The sequence below is a fragment of the Curcuma longa genome, unplaced genomic scaffold, assembly GCF_044706935.1.
Source record: "Curcuma longa cultivar G26 ecotype Majalengka, Jawa Barat unplaced genomic scaffold, ITB_CL_G26_1.1 contig_21242, whole genome shotgun sequence".
Classification (NCBI taxonomy): Eukaryota; Viridiplantae; Streptophyta; class Magnoliopsida; order Zingiberales; family Zingiberaceae; genus Curcuma; species Curcuma longa.
The window spans coordinates 41,597-55,315 of NW_027431594.1; the positions used below are offsets into that span (position 1 = coordinate 41,597).

General features: G+C 32.1%; 1 protein-coding gene across 2 annotated transcripts in view; it reads right to left on the reverse strand.

Moving 5' to 3' along the window:
• Nucleotides 1-13,058, reverse strand: part of LOC141817616 (uncharacterized) — a gene marked incomplete at its 3' end in the record, with an annotated part of 52,981 nt that extends 39,923 nt beyond the window's left edge. For both annotated transcript variants that reach the window (XM_074705268.1, XM_074705267.1), the window contains 3 exon segments: nt 9,081-9,245; nt 12,696-12,855; nt 12,985-13,058. In XM_074705268.1, the coding sequence (XP_074561369.1) occupies nt 9,081-9,245; nt 12,696-12,845 (315 nt within the window).
• Nucleotides 13,059-13,719: the final 661 nt, after the last annotated feature.

Genomic DNA, 13,719 nt, shown 5'->3' on the forward strand with positions numbered 1-13,719 from the left:
AAACAAAACCTAAAAACATATCACATTATTTCAATTCATTTTGACACATTTTATAACATGTCAAGTAGTGTTGAATGCTAGTATGACATGATACTCATTGACGTGTGTGTCATGTAGTTTCAAATTTAAGTAATTTATCGGAACAATAAATTTCAACTAGCACAATACGAGATTTGAAACCATAACTCTGCCCATGGTAATAACTCTGCTATGGCCAATCCCAAGCCTAGGAAAAGGAGGGTGGTTATATCAGGTTTATAGCCGGTGCAAAACATAAGCAAGTGTTTTATATGGATTCATCAAATTATTGAACTAATGATAGGTTGTTTCCAAGAAGGAGCGCGTCTCCATGAAATTGGATGTAATAATATGCAAGAGCTATCGCACGTAGGTTGGATAAGGATAGACATTATAGGAATACTAATTGTCTTAAATTTAGAACATATAACATAGGAATGCTCATTAACAAAGCAATGGAGATAGAGACAAAATGAGTATGGAAAAAGACAGATGATCGAGAACTCAAGTTTTAAGTTATGGTGCACATAAAAAAGTAAAACAAGAAATAAAGTCAGTATTGTTGTAATTAGTTCGTTAAAAGACAAAGTAGTAGAAGTAATTAAAAAAGAAGATAGGATTATAGCTCTTAAGATAGTGATAGCAAAAGAAACTATTAATATAATTAACATACATATCAGTTACGTATCGTTAAATAAAAACACCAAACATAGATTTTGGAAAGACCTAAATGAAGTAGTATAAAATAATTAGATAAACGAGATGATTTTAATAGGAGACTTAAATGGACATATAAGAGTAACAAATAAGGAATATGATAAGGAGCATGGAGGTTATAGTTTTAAAATAAAAAATGAAGAAAAAGATATATTAAATTTTGCGATAGTATATGAACTTATAATGACTAATACGTTTTTTAAGAAGAAAGAAAAACACCTTATTACATTCAAAAGTGAAAATAATAAGTTGCAAATTGATTTTTTTTCTTATGGTCAGAAAGAGAAAAAAAATTGTGAAGATTGTTAGGTTATTCGTAGCAAAAACTTAACCACCCAATATGGGTTAGTGTTACTACATACGTGCCTCAAACATAATATCAGTAGAAGAAAAACATGCATGGCTCCAAGGATTAAGTGGTAGAAGTTAAAGGATAAGAAACAAAATATCAGTAAGGAGAGGAAGGGGCACAAATTTTATGAGAAATAGATGACGACTTGAATACAACATGAGATAAAATGACATCAAATTTAAAAATGATGGCCAACAATTTACTCGACGAATTAAGAGGATGGATACCATCAAATAAAGAATCTTGATGGTATAATGAGAGAATATAAGAAAAAATAGCAAACAACTTATAAGTTACTATATAGTTGTAAAAATAAAGAAATTGTATAAAGTATATAGTTTGATATAGTAGACAAGAGGCTAAAAAAGTGATGAGTCAAGCCAAGAATGAAATTTTTAAACATTTATATTGATAGTTTGATATAAAAGAAGAGCAAGACATTTATAGAATAGACAAAGCGAGGAGGAGGAAAATAAGAAATCTTACACAAATATAATGATTAAAGATAAATCTAATATGATACTAGTGAAGGATGATAAAATAAAAGAGCGATGGAAGAGGTAGTTTCATCAACATTTTAATGAAAGTTTGATTGACCAATTCAACTTAGGAATTTAAGTCAGAGAAAGAGGAGCAAAGAAATTTAAATTTTTATTAGAGAATTTCAATTTTAGAAGTAGAGTAAGCATTTAATGGGATGCAAAATAGAAAGCGGTCAAATCAAATGACATTCCAATAAGGGTATCGAAGTATCTAAAGAAGCAGGGTATTGAATGATTTACAAAATTATTCAACTTGATATTGAAAACAAAGAAAATGTATAATCGATGAAGGATAATTACTTTAATCCCCTGTACAAAAAAAATGAGACATATAAAATTATACGAATTATAATGGCATTGAGTTGATGAGACACATAATAAAACTTTTGAAAAAAGTGATATGAAATTAAGGAAACAAAAAGGACCAAAAATCAATTTGAATTCATACCTGAGGGGTCGACAATAGAAATTATACATCTTCACAAATAAGTGATTGAAAAGTATAAAAAAAAAAAAAAAAAAAATAAGACTAACACATGGTATTCATTGACTTTGAAAAAAGTTTATGATAGTCCCTGAAAAAATTACATAGAGAATTCTAAAAAAAAAAAGGTGTAACCGTAACGTATAGTTAAATAGTAATTAAAAAAAGGTGTAACCGTAACGTATATTTAAATAGTAATTAAGGATATAATGACAAGGTTGAAGCCTCCAAACGGATTAACCAAAACATTTCTTATAAAAATCGAATTATATGAAAGATCAGCTCTAACTCCATATTTTTTACACAAACTCACTAAACACAACCAAGACGTATTACCATAATATTATTTGTTGATGACATTGTTTTTGTCGATGAGACACGTGAAAGAGTAAATGGCAAGTTCGAATCTTAGTGGGAATACTAAAAGTAAAAGGTTTTAAGTTTAGAAGAATAAAGACGAAATTTAAGTTAATATTAGACATAGCAAAGTCATTATTAAAATAGGAGATGACGAATTACTTATAACTCAAAGCTTTAAGTATCCAGGTTCGTTTATACAAAAGGATGGAAGTGTTGATAGAATTATTTTACATAGAATACATACAGGCATCAGGTGTTATTAATGATCATAAGGAACCTCTAAAATTTAAAGAAAAATTTTAGAAAATGATGGTCAGATCTATTGTGTTTTATGAAATTGAATGTTAGGCTATGAATTGAGCATAAGAATATAAGATAAGAGTCACACAGATGAGCACGTTGTACGAGGATGGATAAGATAAAAAACGAGAATATTAGAGAGAAAATTGGGATCTATTAAGAAAAATTTTGAGAGACATGTTCAAAATGTATAGGCATGTCTTTAGACGACCAATAAATGTCTTAATTAAATGATGTAAAATCATGACAATTACACACCTTAATCGAGGAAGAGGGAACTAAAAAAGACTTGGTTAGAACTATAAATAGGATAATTCATTTAAATATAAATGATGATATAGTAGAGGATCGAGTCAAAAAATATAACAGGATCCATATAGCCAACCCCACTTAGTGGGGAAAAAGTTTAGTTATTGTTGTTGCATAAATCTATTTCGTATGTGAAATCTTCAATTAACTTAAAAAATTACATAATGCTCATTTTGAAAAAAGGAATACTCTACCAAACGCCATAAATAGTCTCCATATAAGGACTAATTACACTCAGTTTAATTAGAAATCAAATACCAAGTTTAATTTACTTCAATTACAGTCATATTTTTCTAAACTTTACTACAATTTTAACCATTGCAAAATTAACATGTTAATTAATTTAAAATTATTTCCACTTGCCAAAATAAAAAAAATGTAATATGAATTGCTTTTGCCAATTTGAATAATTTTACAAAAGTTGAAAATGTAGTTGTTAACCTATAACAAGGGGTATGCCTCAATTCAATTAGATATCTAATTTTGTCCCATTTAAATTTTCACATTTTAAATTAATTTCTAAAATTTTTAAGCCACAAATTAAGTTAAACAAAACCAACAAATTAGGTTTTAGTGGTCAAATTGAAGTTAGGTTTGGATGAAACTCATCATATAGATAGGGTGATTAGGATGACGTGGGTGAATAAATTTAGGATTGAACCAAACTTCAAAATAAGATAGCCCAATTTAGTTAGGTTAGATTAGACTAATGAAATTTTTGAGTTGGAAATTATATAAAACTACATCCCCCTCCCTCATGATCCTTTTCCTCTCTTCCTCTTTCATATAATGTCACTGCCCCATTCCCTCCACCGTACACACTGCCAATTTCAATAGATTGTCAGCCTCCTCTCCTTCAACATCTTCGTTTCTCTCTCTGTCTCTCACTCTATCTTAGTTTTTCCTCTCCCTCTTGTTCTACTAGTGTACACCACAGGCAACACACCTGGAGCCAAGGTGTAGTTGCCACCATCACTAACCATCTTTTCTCCTCTTCCTTTATTACTTTTTCTTTTCTCTCCTTGTGTTTTTGTGCCCAACACTCCACCCACTCAATTAGTCACTTGCACCAGACGTCGTGCATACCTAAGTAACACCACCCCTTCCAACAAGCCCTTTTTCCCTCTTATTTTATTCTCTTCTCGGATTTCACCATCTCCACACACAACATCAAAGGGTAGACGATTTTTCCCCTAAGCAAACCATCTATTTAATTCTCTCCCCATTCTCACTCTCCTAAAATTGGAGACAACTATGAGTTTTGCTAAGATTGATCTTTTGATATCAAAGAGCCATTGATCAAGGACCACTTGGAGTAAGGATAGAGTGAGTAATGTCCTTATTACTATTTTTTAGTAATAACTATTTGTTATTAAGGTTCAATTAGTCCAAGTGTTTTGTATCATCAAAACACCCACTTTGTTCCGTCGAGAGATGAAAATTATGGTGTAAAAGCTTGGTCTTGTTATATTTTTATTTTGGGTTTTTTCCAGTTTTTATGTTGGTGTATTTGGTTAAGGATGAGAGATTGATAGTTGTTTGCCAATGGTGGAAGTTGGGTTTGTTAATTTGAATAGTATTTAGGTAGTTGAATCAGGATTGAATAAATCCTTAAGTTTTAATTATTTCTTAGATTTTGTGTTATCCTCATATTTAGATTATCTTAAGTGGTTCCAATACTTATTTTTGTAGATACACATCAAGGGGAACATATTTGAGGTGCATATTTGAGGTGGATAAATTTATCCTTATTATATATTCCTTGTGCATGAATTAAATGTGTAAAAATTATTTATACTGCTATAAACTTTTTAAAAACAAGATTAAAATGACACTAAATTAACAAAATTGGTTTTAAAATGACCAAATCAGAGGCTTAAATAAAAGATATTCCTTTTCTGCTATATACATGTATGGAGTATACATAGGGTGTGGATTAATATAGGGAGGAGTTACTCCTTGCTAATATTGCTTTAGCTTTTATATAGCTTGTTGATTTATATATGGATGCGTACACGTTTTTGTTACTATAAACCAAGGTTCAAAATCTTGAGTCGTGCTCGAGTTGTACTAAAATTTTGGTCTTTGACTAGAAAAATATTATTTCAGCATCATGCCGATGTTCCGAAGCAAGGTATCAATGATAGATTAGAACTTAAAGAAGGAAGAAGATGAATAGAGAACTAATTGAGTTTCATTAATTTACCTGAACGATACATTTTGACTATTTCAACCATTTCACCCGACACGACACAAAATTTCAAGATATGCTATAAACTTTTATCTAAGACTCTAATAATATACATTCAGGTTAGCACATTTAAAAGATGACTTAAGATAGTCTCTCAAAGTAACCAATATGTGAACCTAAAGTGGAATAATATGTTATGTAAAAAAATTAAAGTAAAACGTCTATTGTCCAAACCTCTGTCTAATCTTTTACCAGAACATATGACCATCCACAAAGACATGGTAGCGAGAGGTTGCATGCACTCAGTATTTATTTTCACAAAGGTACTATATCATTGGATGTCATTGATAGTTTTAAACCACCTATCAAATGACATTATCTACACTTTGAAAACTTGTATCTATTAATTCACTTATTTAACGGATTTGTTAGTGATGATTAAAAGAGAATAACTAAAAATGGATTAAAATGTCAAAATAAATATAAATAGTAAAAGATGAATCAGATTTATTTAAAAAGAATAATGGTAATAATTAAGTGGAATAAGAGTACCGATTAATTTTATATTATAGTAAAAAAGAAAGTCCAACTTAAAATTATAATGTGATGACTTATCTAGATTGTTCGACCCTTAATCGATAATGAAGATTAAAATACATGCATATTCTTCCTTCCTATTTATACACTTACAATTTGCCATTTTTCTTGGCCTCTAGGGGTTTGAAATATTAGTTGGTTTTATCTGATGTACAGAATTGCACAAAAAATCCAATAGGTTGGAAACTAGGTTTTTGTTTACTTGTGCTTCTTGTTTTATTCATTTGATATTTTGTTATTGCACATCATTGTTGTCTTTTCCTTTAGCGAAAAAATGAATATATATATATATATATATATATATACACACACACACACATTTGTTGAACACTTTATAATTATCTTGAGTTAGTTGTTGTTGTTATAGTTTCTGGTTGTACCTTATTATTTTGTCACTAAATAAGCGTACCTCCTGGTAAGTAGAATTACACCCTTGATTGTGACATAGGTTGTATAAAGAGTTGATAGACACAAACAAAATGAGGTAGTTTGTCTATTGCAAAAGTTTTAAATATTGTTCCAACCTATAGTTTTGATCATTGGCTAGAACGAAATAGTTGTGTTATTTTGCCAGTACTGACAAATGATTTGATCGCTCCGATGAGAAGCGAGAATGGAAAGAAAAAGAAAAGGAATAGAGGAAGCGTTCCTTACATGAAGAAGGCATTGTCGACGTTGGACTTCGCAATAAGGGCACATAATGAAGCTAAGGTAATTTCTCACAAGTCGGACTCCAGTGACTGTGGAACGAAAGAAGGATGAGCTTGTGGCTCACAACTATAGAACAAGGATTAGGGGGTTGCTAGCTCATGTGAAGGATGAGCTCACATCGAAAGGATGAGGATGAGCTCAGTTGCGAATGAAGATTTAGCTTATAGTTGGCTCATAGACAAAGGATGAGCTCCCGGAGAAGAATGTGCCCATGTATCACAGGATTTTAAACCTTCTCATGCGTCGTCCAGTTGGTGAAAGAGAAAATTTTGTCGCTAAATGTGAAACCTTGGATCATTGCTTGTACCACTACATATTTCCCTTGCCACTCAAAACATTATTCGCCAATAATATTGCACACATATTTTGTAGAAAGGATTCCAAACTTATCATGCTATGTCAAAGTTCCAATCTCCCACCAAGATGGTAGGATTTATGAACCATTATATCAATACTTAACATGTGTCAGCACACCCTAAAACAATCTGAGATCAACTCATATTATTTATTCCTATACTCTATTTCAATTTAGAATGCTTCCCTTTGAACATAAGCCTAAAGAGAAAATTAATATTTTAGAGCAACAAGTTACAAAAGTATACTAAGCATCTTGGCTAATAATTATATCTTCCTAGTACAAAATAAATGTCATGCATTAGATGACATTATTAGTTCTTATAACATTCTTTCTACTAAGACTAGCCCAAAATTTTCAAAACTCATATTAAATAATGCTCTAAAGACATCTAATATTGGAATTGATTTCTCTAAAGATCAATAAATATATCTCAGTTAACTATTTAAAGTATAGGATATGGCTAAGTTTAGATTTCATCAAATATTTACTATTGTCCAAGCTTCATTTGTTGCATCTCCCCCCCCCCCCCCCCCCCCCCCCCCCCCCCCCCCCCCCTCCTTTTTGTGTTTAATCTCCTCCTCGTAGCAAGCAAATTAAATTGAAGTAAGAGTCATGGGAAGAGAATCTTCCTATCTCAACTGATAAGAGAATCTTCCTATATCAACCATGAGACGAGAATCTTCCTATCTTAACTAGTACTAACTATCAGTGCTTTTCCTCTTTCTCTCCCTCTCTTTTTTATTATGTCAGGTAATCATCTCCAACTTGTCATTAGAAGACGGAATCCATGGATAAGTCATGTTAAGAGAACCTTTATTTCTTACTCATTCTAAATATATATACCAAGAGACGTCTCACTTTATATCATCAAAATTATATTGAATCATGTGTCATAGTGACATTTACCTATCCCGACACAACAATAATTGGTGACCAAAACTTCTTTTTTGTCGTATTAACTAATATTGTTTGAACCTAAAATCAAACTTTCTTTAATACTTAGATTCAAGAGAGTTCCATTCCACCAACTTATTAGTTGAACATTTCATTTCACCAATTGATTAGTATACAAATAGAGATTAGTCTTATCCAACTTCAATCAAGAAAGAGGCACTTTGTCTTCTTTCTCCAACACCCTAGAGAGATAGAGTTGTCTCTCGCCATCTTCCCACTACCTCATCATCCTATCTTCTTCCACCTACCTTATCAAGACATGAAATTACCTCGACTTTTCCATCTGCCTCATTAATACATGGAGTTGCCTACCTCATCTTCTTCCAACCACATCATCAAGACAAGAGGCAGAAAGCAATCGGCCTACCACATTCACACCTTCCATTCATGTATCTCTGGTGCTCCTTCCTCCCTCTCATCATCTTCTTCCACACTCCTTCCTCCCCATGGTAAGCCTCCTTCCGCCTATTCCTCCATTGGATGCGATAAACCACCTCCCATACTTCATCCTAATAATACGTTGGCAACAAGGTATAAGCACAATCTCCTATTTTAAAATTTGATAACTCAGTAGAGAATGAGATCTTGAATGCTGATCTACATCACATATTGACAGCAGTGTGCTGTTGCTGACATATTGACACCGCATGTCAATGCATCAGCAACAAGGCATAGACACAAAGGCCCTTCAGAAATTGATACCTCAGTAGGGAACGAGACCTTGAACCTTGATCTAAGGGACCTTGATCTACCTAGGTCAAGGTGTTTTCTAGTGCATTCCAATAGTCATCATTCATACTATGTTTTCTGTTTCAACTAGTAAAGATAACTTTAGACGATGAAGACAGGAATCTTCACCATAAATTAACTTAATTTTCAGATATATGCTTAGCACCAAGAGTATACGCTGAGTAATAATGAAAATTGTATCTCACCCTCATGTCCACCACAACCATGTCCTCTCCTTTACTTTCTGAACTTGATTCAGATTAACCACCAAAAAGGGAGTGCAATAGAACCAAAACTCCTCGTTGAGAGCAATCAATAAGTAAAAAGAATTTTTTCTTTGAAAAATGGATTCCGTATCGCAGAAAGTTTAAAACAATAAACAAATTTAGGAAAATTCTAACAATTCCATATAAACTGGTAATCCCCATATACTTTGTGGCAATCAATTATATACTTACTTTCCTGCTTGTGCCCTTCAACACCAGGAAACTCTCGTTTAGTGTGTCAATACTCTCTATGGCAATCAAAACCTGACCATTATAGAAGGATGTACATGCACGCTTGTAGCTGACTACCACGTTGTAGCCCAAAGCAAGCAAACCACCTAGGGTTGTCCGCCCAACCTGATTAAATCCGCAGAAAATAATATCCAGAAAATGTTTCACTTTAAATAAAATAATAGAATCATCTCAACTAAATTGGAGAGATCATTGAATACTTGGTAATGTTAAAGAAGCTGAAAAACTTCTTACCCAACTTATCAGGCCCGATGTTAATATATGGACAAAAACATTTAACTGAATTGTTCAAAATAGTTAATAACATAAAGGCCCCACATTTTCACATAATACAAACAGTAGTAATTTCAAGAAGCAAGTAAATATGAAATTCTTGACCTTAAGAATACCAAATTCAATATTGATAAAGAAAATTTTACAAGTTTCCTCTCCACAGTAGTAGCCATAAAATAATCATTATTAAACAGCCACTGCAATCAGTATAAGAGGCAGATCCTTGATTTCCCCAGAAATCATCAAAATAGTTCAAATTTTGCTTAATTCATCAAAAGCTATTGCGAAAAAGATATTCATTGATGTTGCATCCTTCATAAAATTTTATCAACTGCAGTAGACAAGAAAACTAAAACTATTAGTAAAGGAACATTTGCACAAACTACTAAGAAAAGATCTCTTAGAGAACAAATGGCTGGCTGATGTTTTATCCCACCATCTTTTAAAAAACACTGTTTTTAGAACATTTTCCATTTGGTTTGTATGGCATTTGATTCTGCACATAATTGTTCTTCAACATCAACATCTCAAATTTTCATCACAGAAATTTTGAAGGAAATCTAGAAAAAGAAACAGAAAAACAGATTTGCTTCAGAAATTTAGCAATCTAAATTTCCAAAAAAAAAAAATATGGTACACAAGGAAGGATGAATTTGCATGTTATGGTACCATTGTGGTAGTGAATGGACCTCTTGCACATAAATTAATGGCTCAAAAACAATAATGATGGTGTATTAATAGTGGTCTGGTGCCAAGACAAACATCAATTTACATATCCAACAAATATGTTTTAACTTTGCATGCTTGGAAAATTACAGCATATTTATGAGTCTTTTATGTCTCCTATGTGTCTTTATGAGTCTTTTATGTTTCTGATGAGCCCATCTACTAGCATTTATGTTTAGTATGTGAATGAATGAGTGAAATGTGAAATGAGATGTGAGAAAAGTGTGTATATGAAATATATAATAAAAATGTGTAAAGTGAATGAAAGTAATAATGAAGTAGAGAAAGAAAATGAGAGATATTTATGGATAATAATAAATATAATTGTTAGATGAGGAAAGATGAAATGTGTGAGTAAGAATTTGATAAATGTAATATATGAAAAGTGGAGATGAATGTGAGATAGATGAAATGTGATGAAGAGGTAAAAAAAGATTTAAAAATGGAGAAGAAAATGAAGAAAAGGAATGGAAATATAAATGAAGCTTCTTGCTTAATGAATAACTCAGATATTCCTCTATATCCAAGGCAACTTGGAAAGCTTGTTCTAGGCTGTAAATTGATTGTCTTAATAATTCTCTTTTGATTTTTTAAACCTTGCAAGAGTTTGTCTAGGACCTTCAACAATGTGGCTCCTTGTCTTTAACTCATGCAATTTCTGCATATAAGTTGATTACATAATTTGTCATAGTAATTTGTAGGCAAATACTTCTCTCGTAGTTTAGCTTTCATCTCTTGCCATGAGTTGATTGGTGGTTGCCTTAATCTCCTTATGTCTACTTCAACACCAATCCACCATATCTTTGCTAAATCCACAAGATTCATTTGAGTAAATCTTACTCTTGGATCATCTGACATGTCGTTCCAATCAAAATATTCTTCTATTGCATCAAGCCAATCAACAAATAAAGTGGGGTTTACTTTCCCTTCGAAATTTGGCACCTCAGTTGGAACCTTCTTTGTGATATCTCCAACAGCATCTTGGTAATTATTTTTCTGCCTCAAGAAATCCTCTAGCCCACTCAAAAAAAGATTGTTGTTGTTGAGGTGTTGGAAACCCTTCTTGAATCAAGTTGTTGTTTGCTTGAGATGTTTTTCCTTGCTCTCCTTTAGATTGAGAAATCATGGCTTCAACACCATTTAGACGAATTTGCATGCCATCAAGTTGTTCCATCATGCGAACAAGTAAGTCATCATGTTGACTATTAGTCAACTTTCCTCTAAAGCTCCTCCTGAATCTTGTAGACATATTAACTTAGGCTCTGATACCAAATACGTAGCACAAGAGGAAATTGAGTATCGGAAGGTTTGGGGAGTAGAAATCTAGAATGAAATAGTAAAAGAATGCGGAAACTTAGGTATCACCCCTAAGGGTTCTTAGGCATCACACCATCAAGAGATTGTATCACACAACTTAAGAAAACTCTCAAAACTTTGATATCTATTTCATATCCTAGCATTACAACAGTACACATATTTATAATAGGACTTATAAAGACACAAACTAAACATAAATTCTAGTAGATAGACTCATCGAAAACATAAAGGACTCATAAAGACACATTGGAAACATAAAAGACTTATAAATATGTTGCAATTTTCCAAGCATTTAGAGTTAAAGCATATTTGTTGAATATTTAATGTTGTCTTTTGACTTTTGACTTCAAACCTTGGAATTCATGAACTTTATTTCATTCCCAAGTAGGTCTATCATCTTCCAAGATATATCAAATTAATAATTGAGCTTTAGAACCTTTATTTCTACGTTTATAGACTTTTAATGGAGTTTGTCATTTATCTCCATCACAATGTCTCCTTTTATTTCATCTCCTTCCTTCTTCAACCTCTACTCTGTCACCCGCAACATACATAAAAGCGTCAGTGCCTTACTAAAACAATATCTTTCAATCAAAGGCCGAAACCACGGCATGATTCGAGATTTTAAACCTTGATGTCAAGTGGTATCGAGTTCGGTGATTTACCGAAATGATACTTTTCAATCGTTTCGCCAAACCATGGTTTGAATAAATAGTCAACTCCAAACATGAAATAGTTAAGCACATGGTTGTTTATCATGATTGTGTTTATCATTGAAATATAAATATGGCTAATTTTTTGTGAAATGACCAATCTAAACTAGGAAGAAACATAACAATTAATAAGCACTAGATTATCAAATTGAGTATCATCAGTCAAATGAACAGAAGGGACAGTAAACAATAATGACAATGTTGTTAACATGTAAATATAAATTGATTTTTTTCCTATTTGTTTAAGCTTTTTATGATAAGTGATTAGTTAATCAACTTTAACATGGCACAAAAGCAATAAATCATGGGTTTGAATCTCACTTGTGTCAAAAAAATATCTAAATAAATGTATTGGAAGGTAAGGACAATAAGTTAAGTATCACACACATGAAGAGGTAATGTCCTCCACATATGTAGCGGAAGTGTTAACATAGTGGGGTAAATGATTGGTCAATCAACTTTAACAAATACTATTAATACTATCAATATAGTGAGCAATAATAGCAACATATTCAACAGTACATACCTCAAACTCAGCTTTTGGCCGAATGATGAAATATTTATCCACAATTCTTTGATCACCTAATGACAAATAGTATTTAATACCACATTGTCGAACTTTTATCCAATCATTTATCTTTGCTTCTTCAGAAGTAAATGGTGGCCGAAGATACATCTCAATAAAGCTGATAGGAGAATATGTTAATTAGGTAGAAAACTATTAACTCAGAAAATCACAACAATTCAGCATTAGTACTTGCAAAAAAAAAGTACAAATTTTGAAAAAGATTTTAAATCTTGTTGCAACCACTTACTTCTCTGTTTCTGCTTCATCCCCATTTATAGAGTATGATGCGCTTCCCTTAGGTGACTATAAAAATGCCAAAAATATAATCAAGAAAACAGACTTGATACGCAAGAGAAATGAGAAAAAATTGAATAGTATATAGACAATCAATAACTGCAGAAAAGGAAAATATGAGAGAATGCATGATATTTTTACAGATAAGTCAATATTATGTTTCAAATATTTTCAATAGAATAAAAGGTGACAACCCTCGTACAAGGTAATAGAAAGGCTTTATTTAAAACAAACTAATCTTCCTTTACTTTTTTCAGAGTAGAAATTTTTAGTGGACTCCAACAAATATAAACCAGGGTTCAAGAGGCAGATATTATAATTTTCCAGTAACTTCTGAACCTTGTGGTCAAGAAAATGACACTATCTGATGCAAGTAATGCATCTAGTGATTGTTACAATTCTGGATTGCATTCCAGGGTGATAGTCCCCAGGGTAGGTGAGCTCATTGGAGATAAAGAAATTCACAATCTTCATACAAGCCAATAAAGTAGTTGCTCCTGTTTCCACTCACAACAAATATCCTCCTTAACCCTTCATGAACACTAGATGCATTAAGCCACAGCACATACCAATACTACAAAAACAGAATACATGAGGGTAGTCAAAAATAAATTGAACATATTGAACTTGACGTAAGTTTGAATCAGATTTTTGTGCTTTATGAAAAATGTGAACCCAACCTGATTGT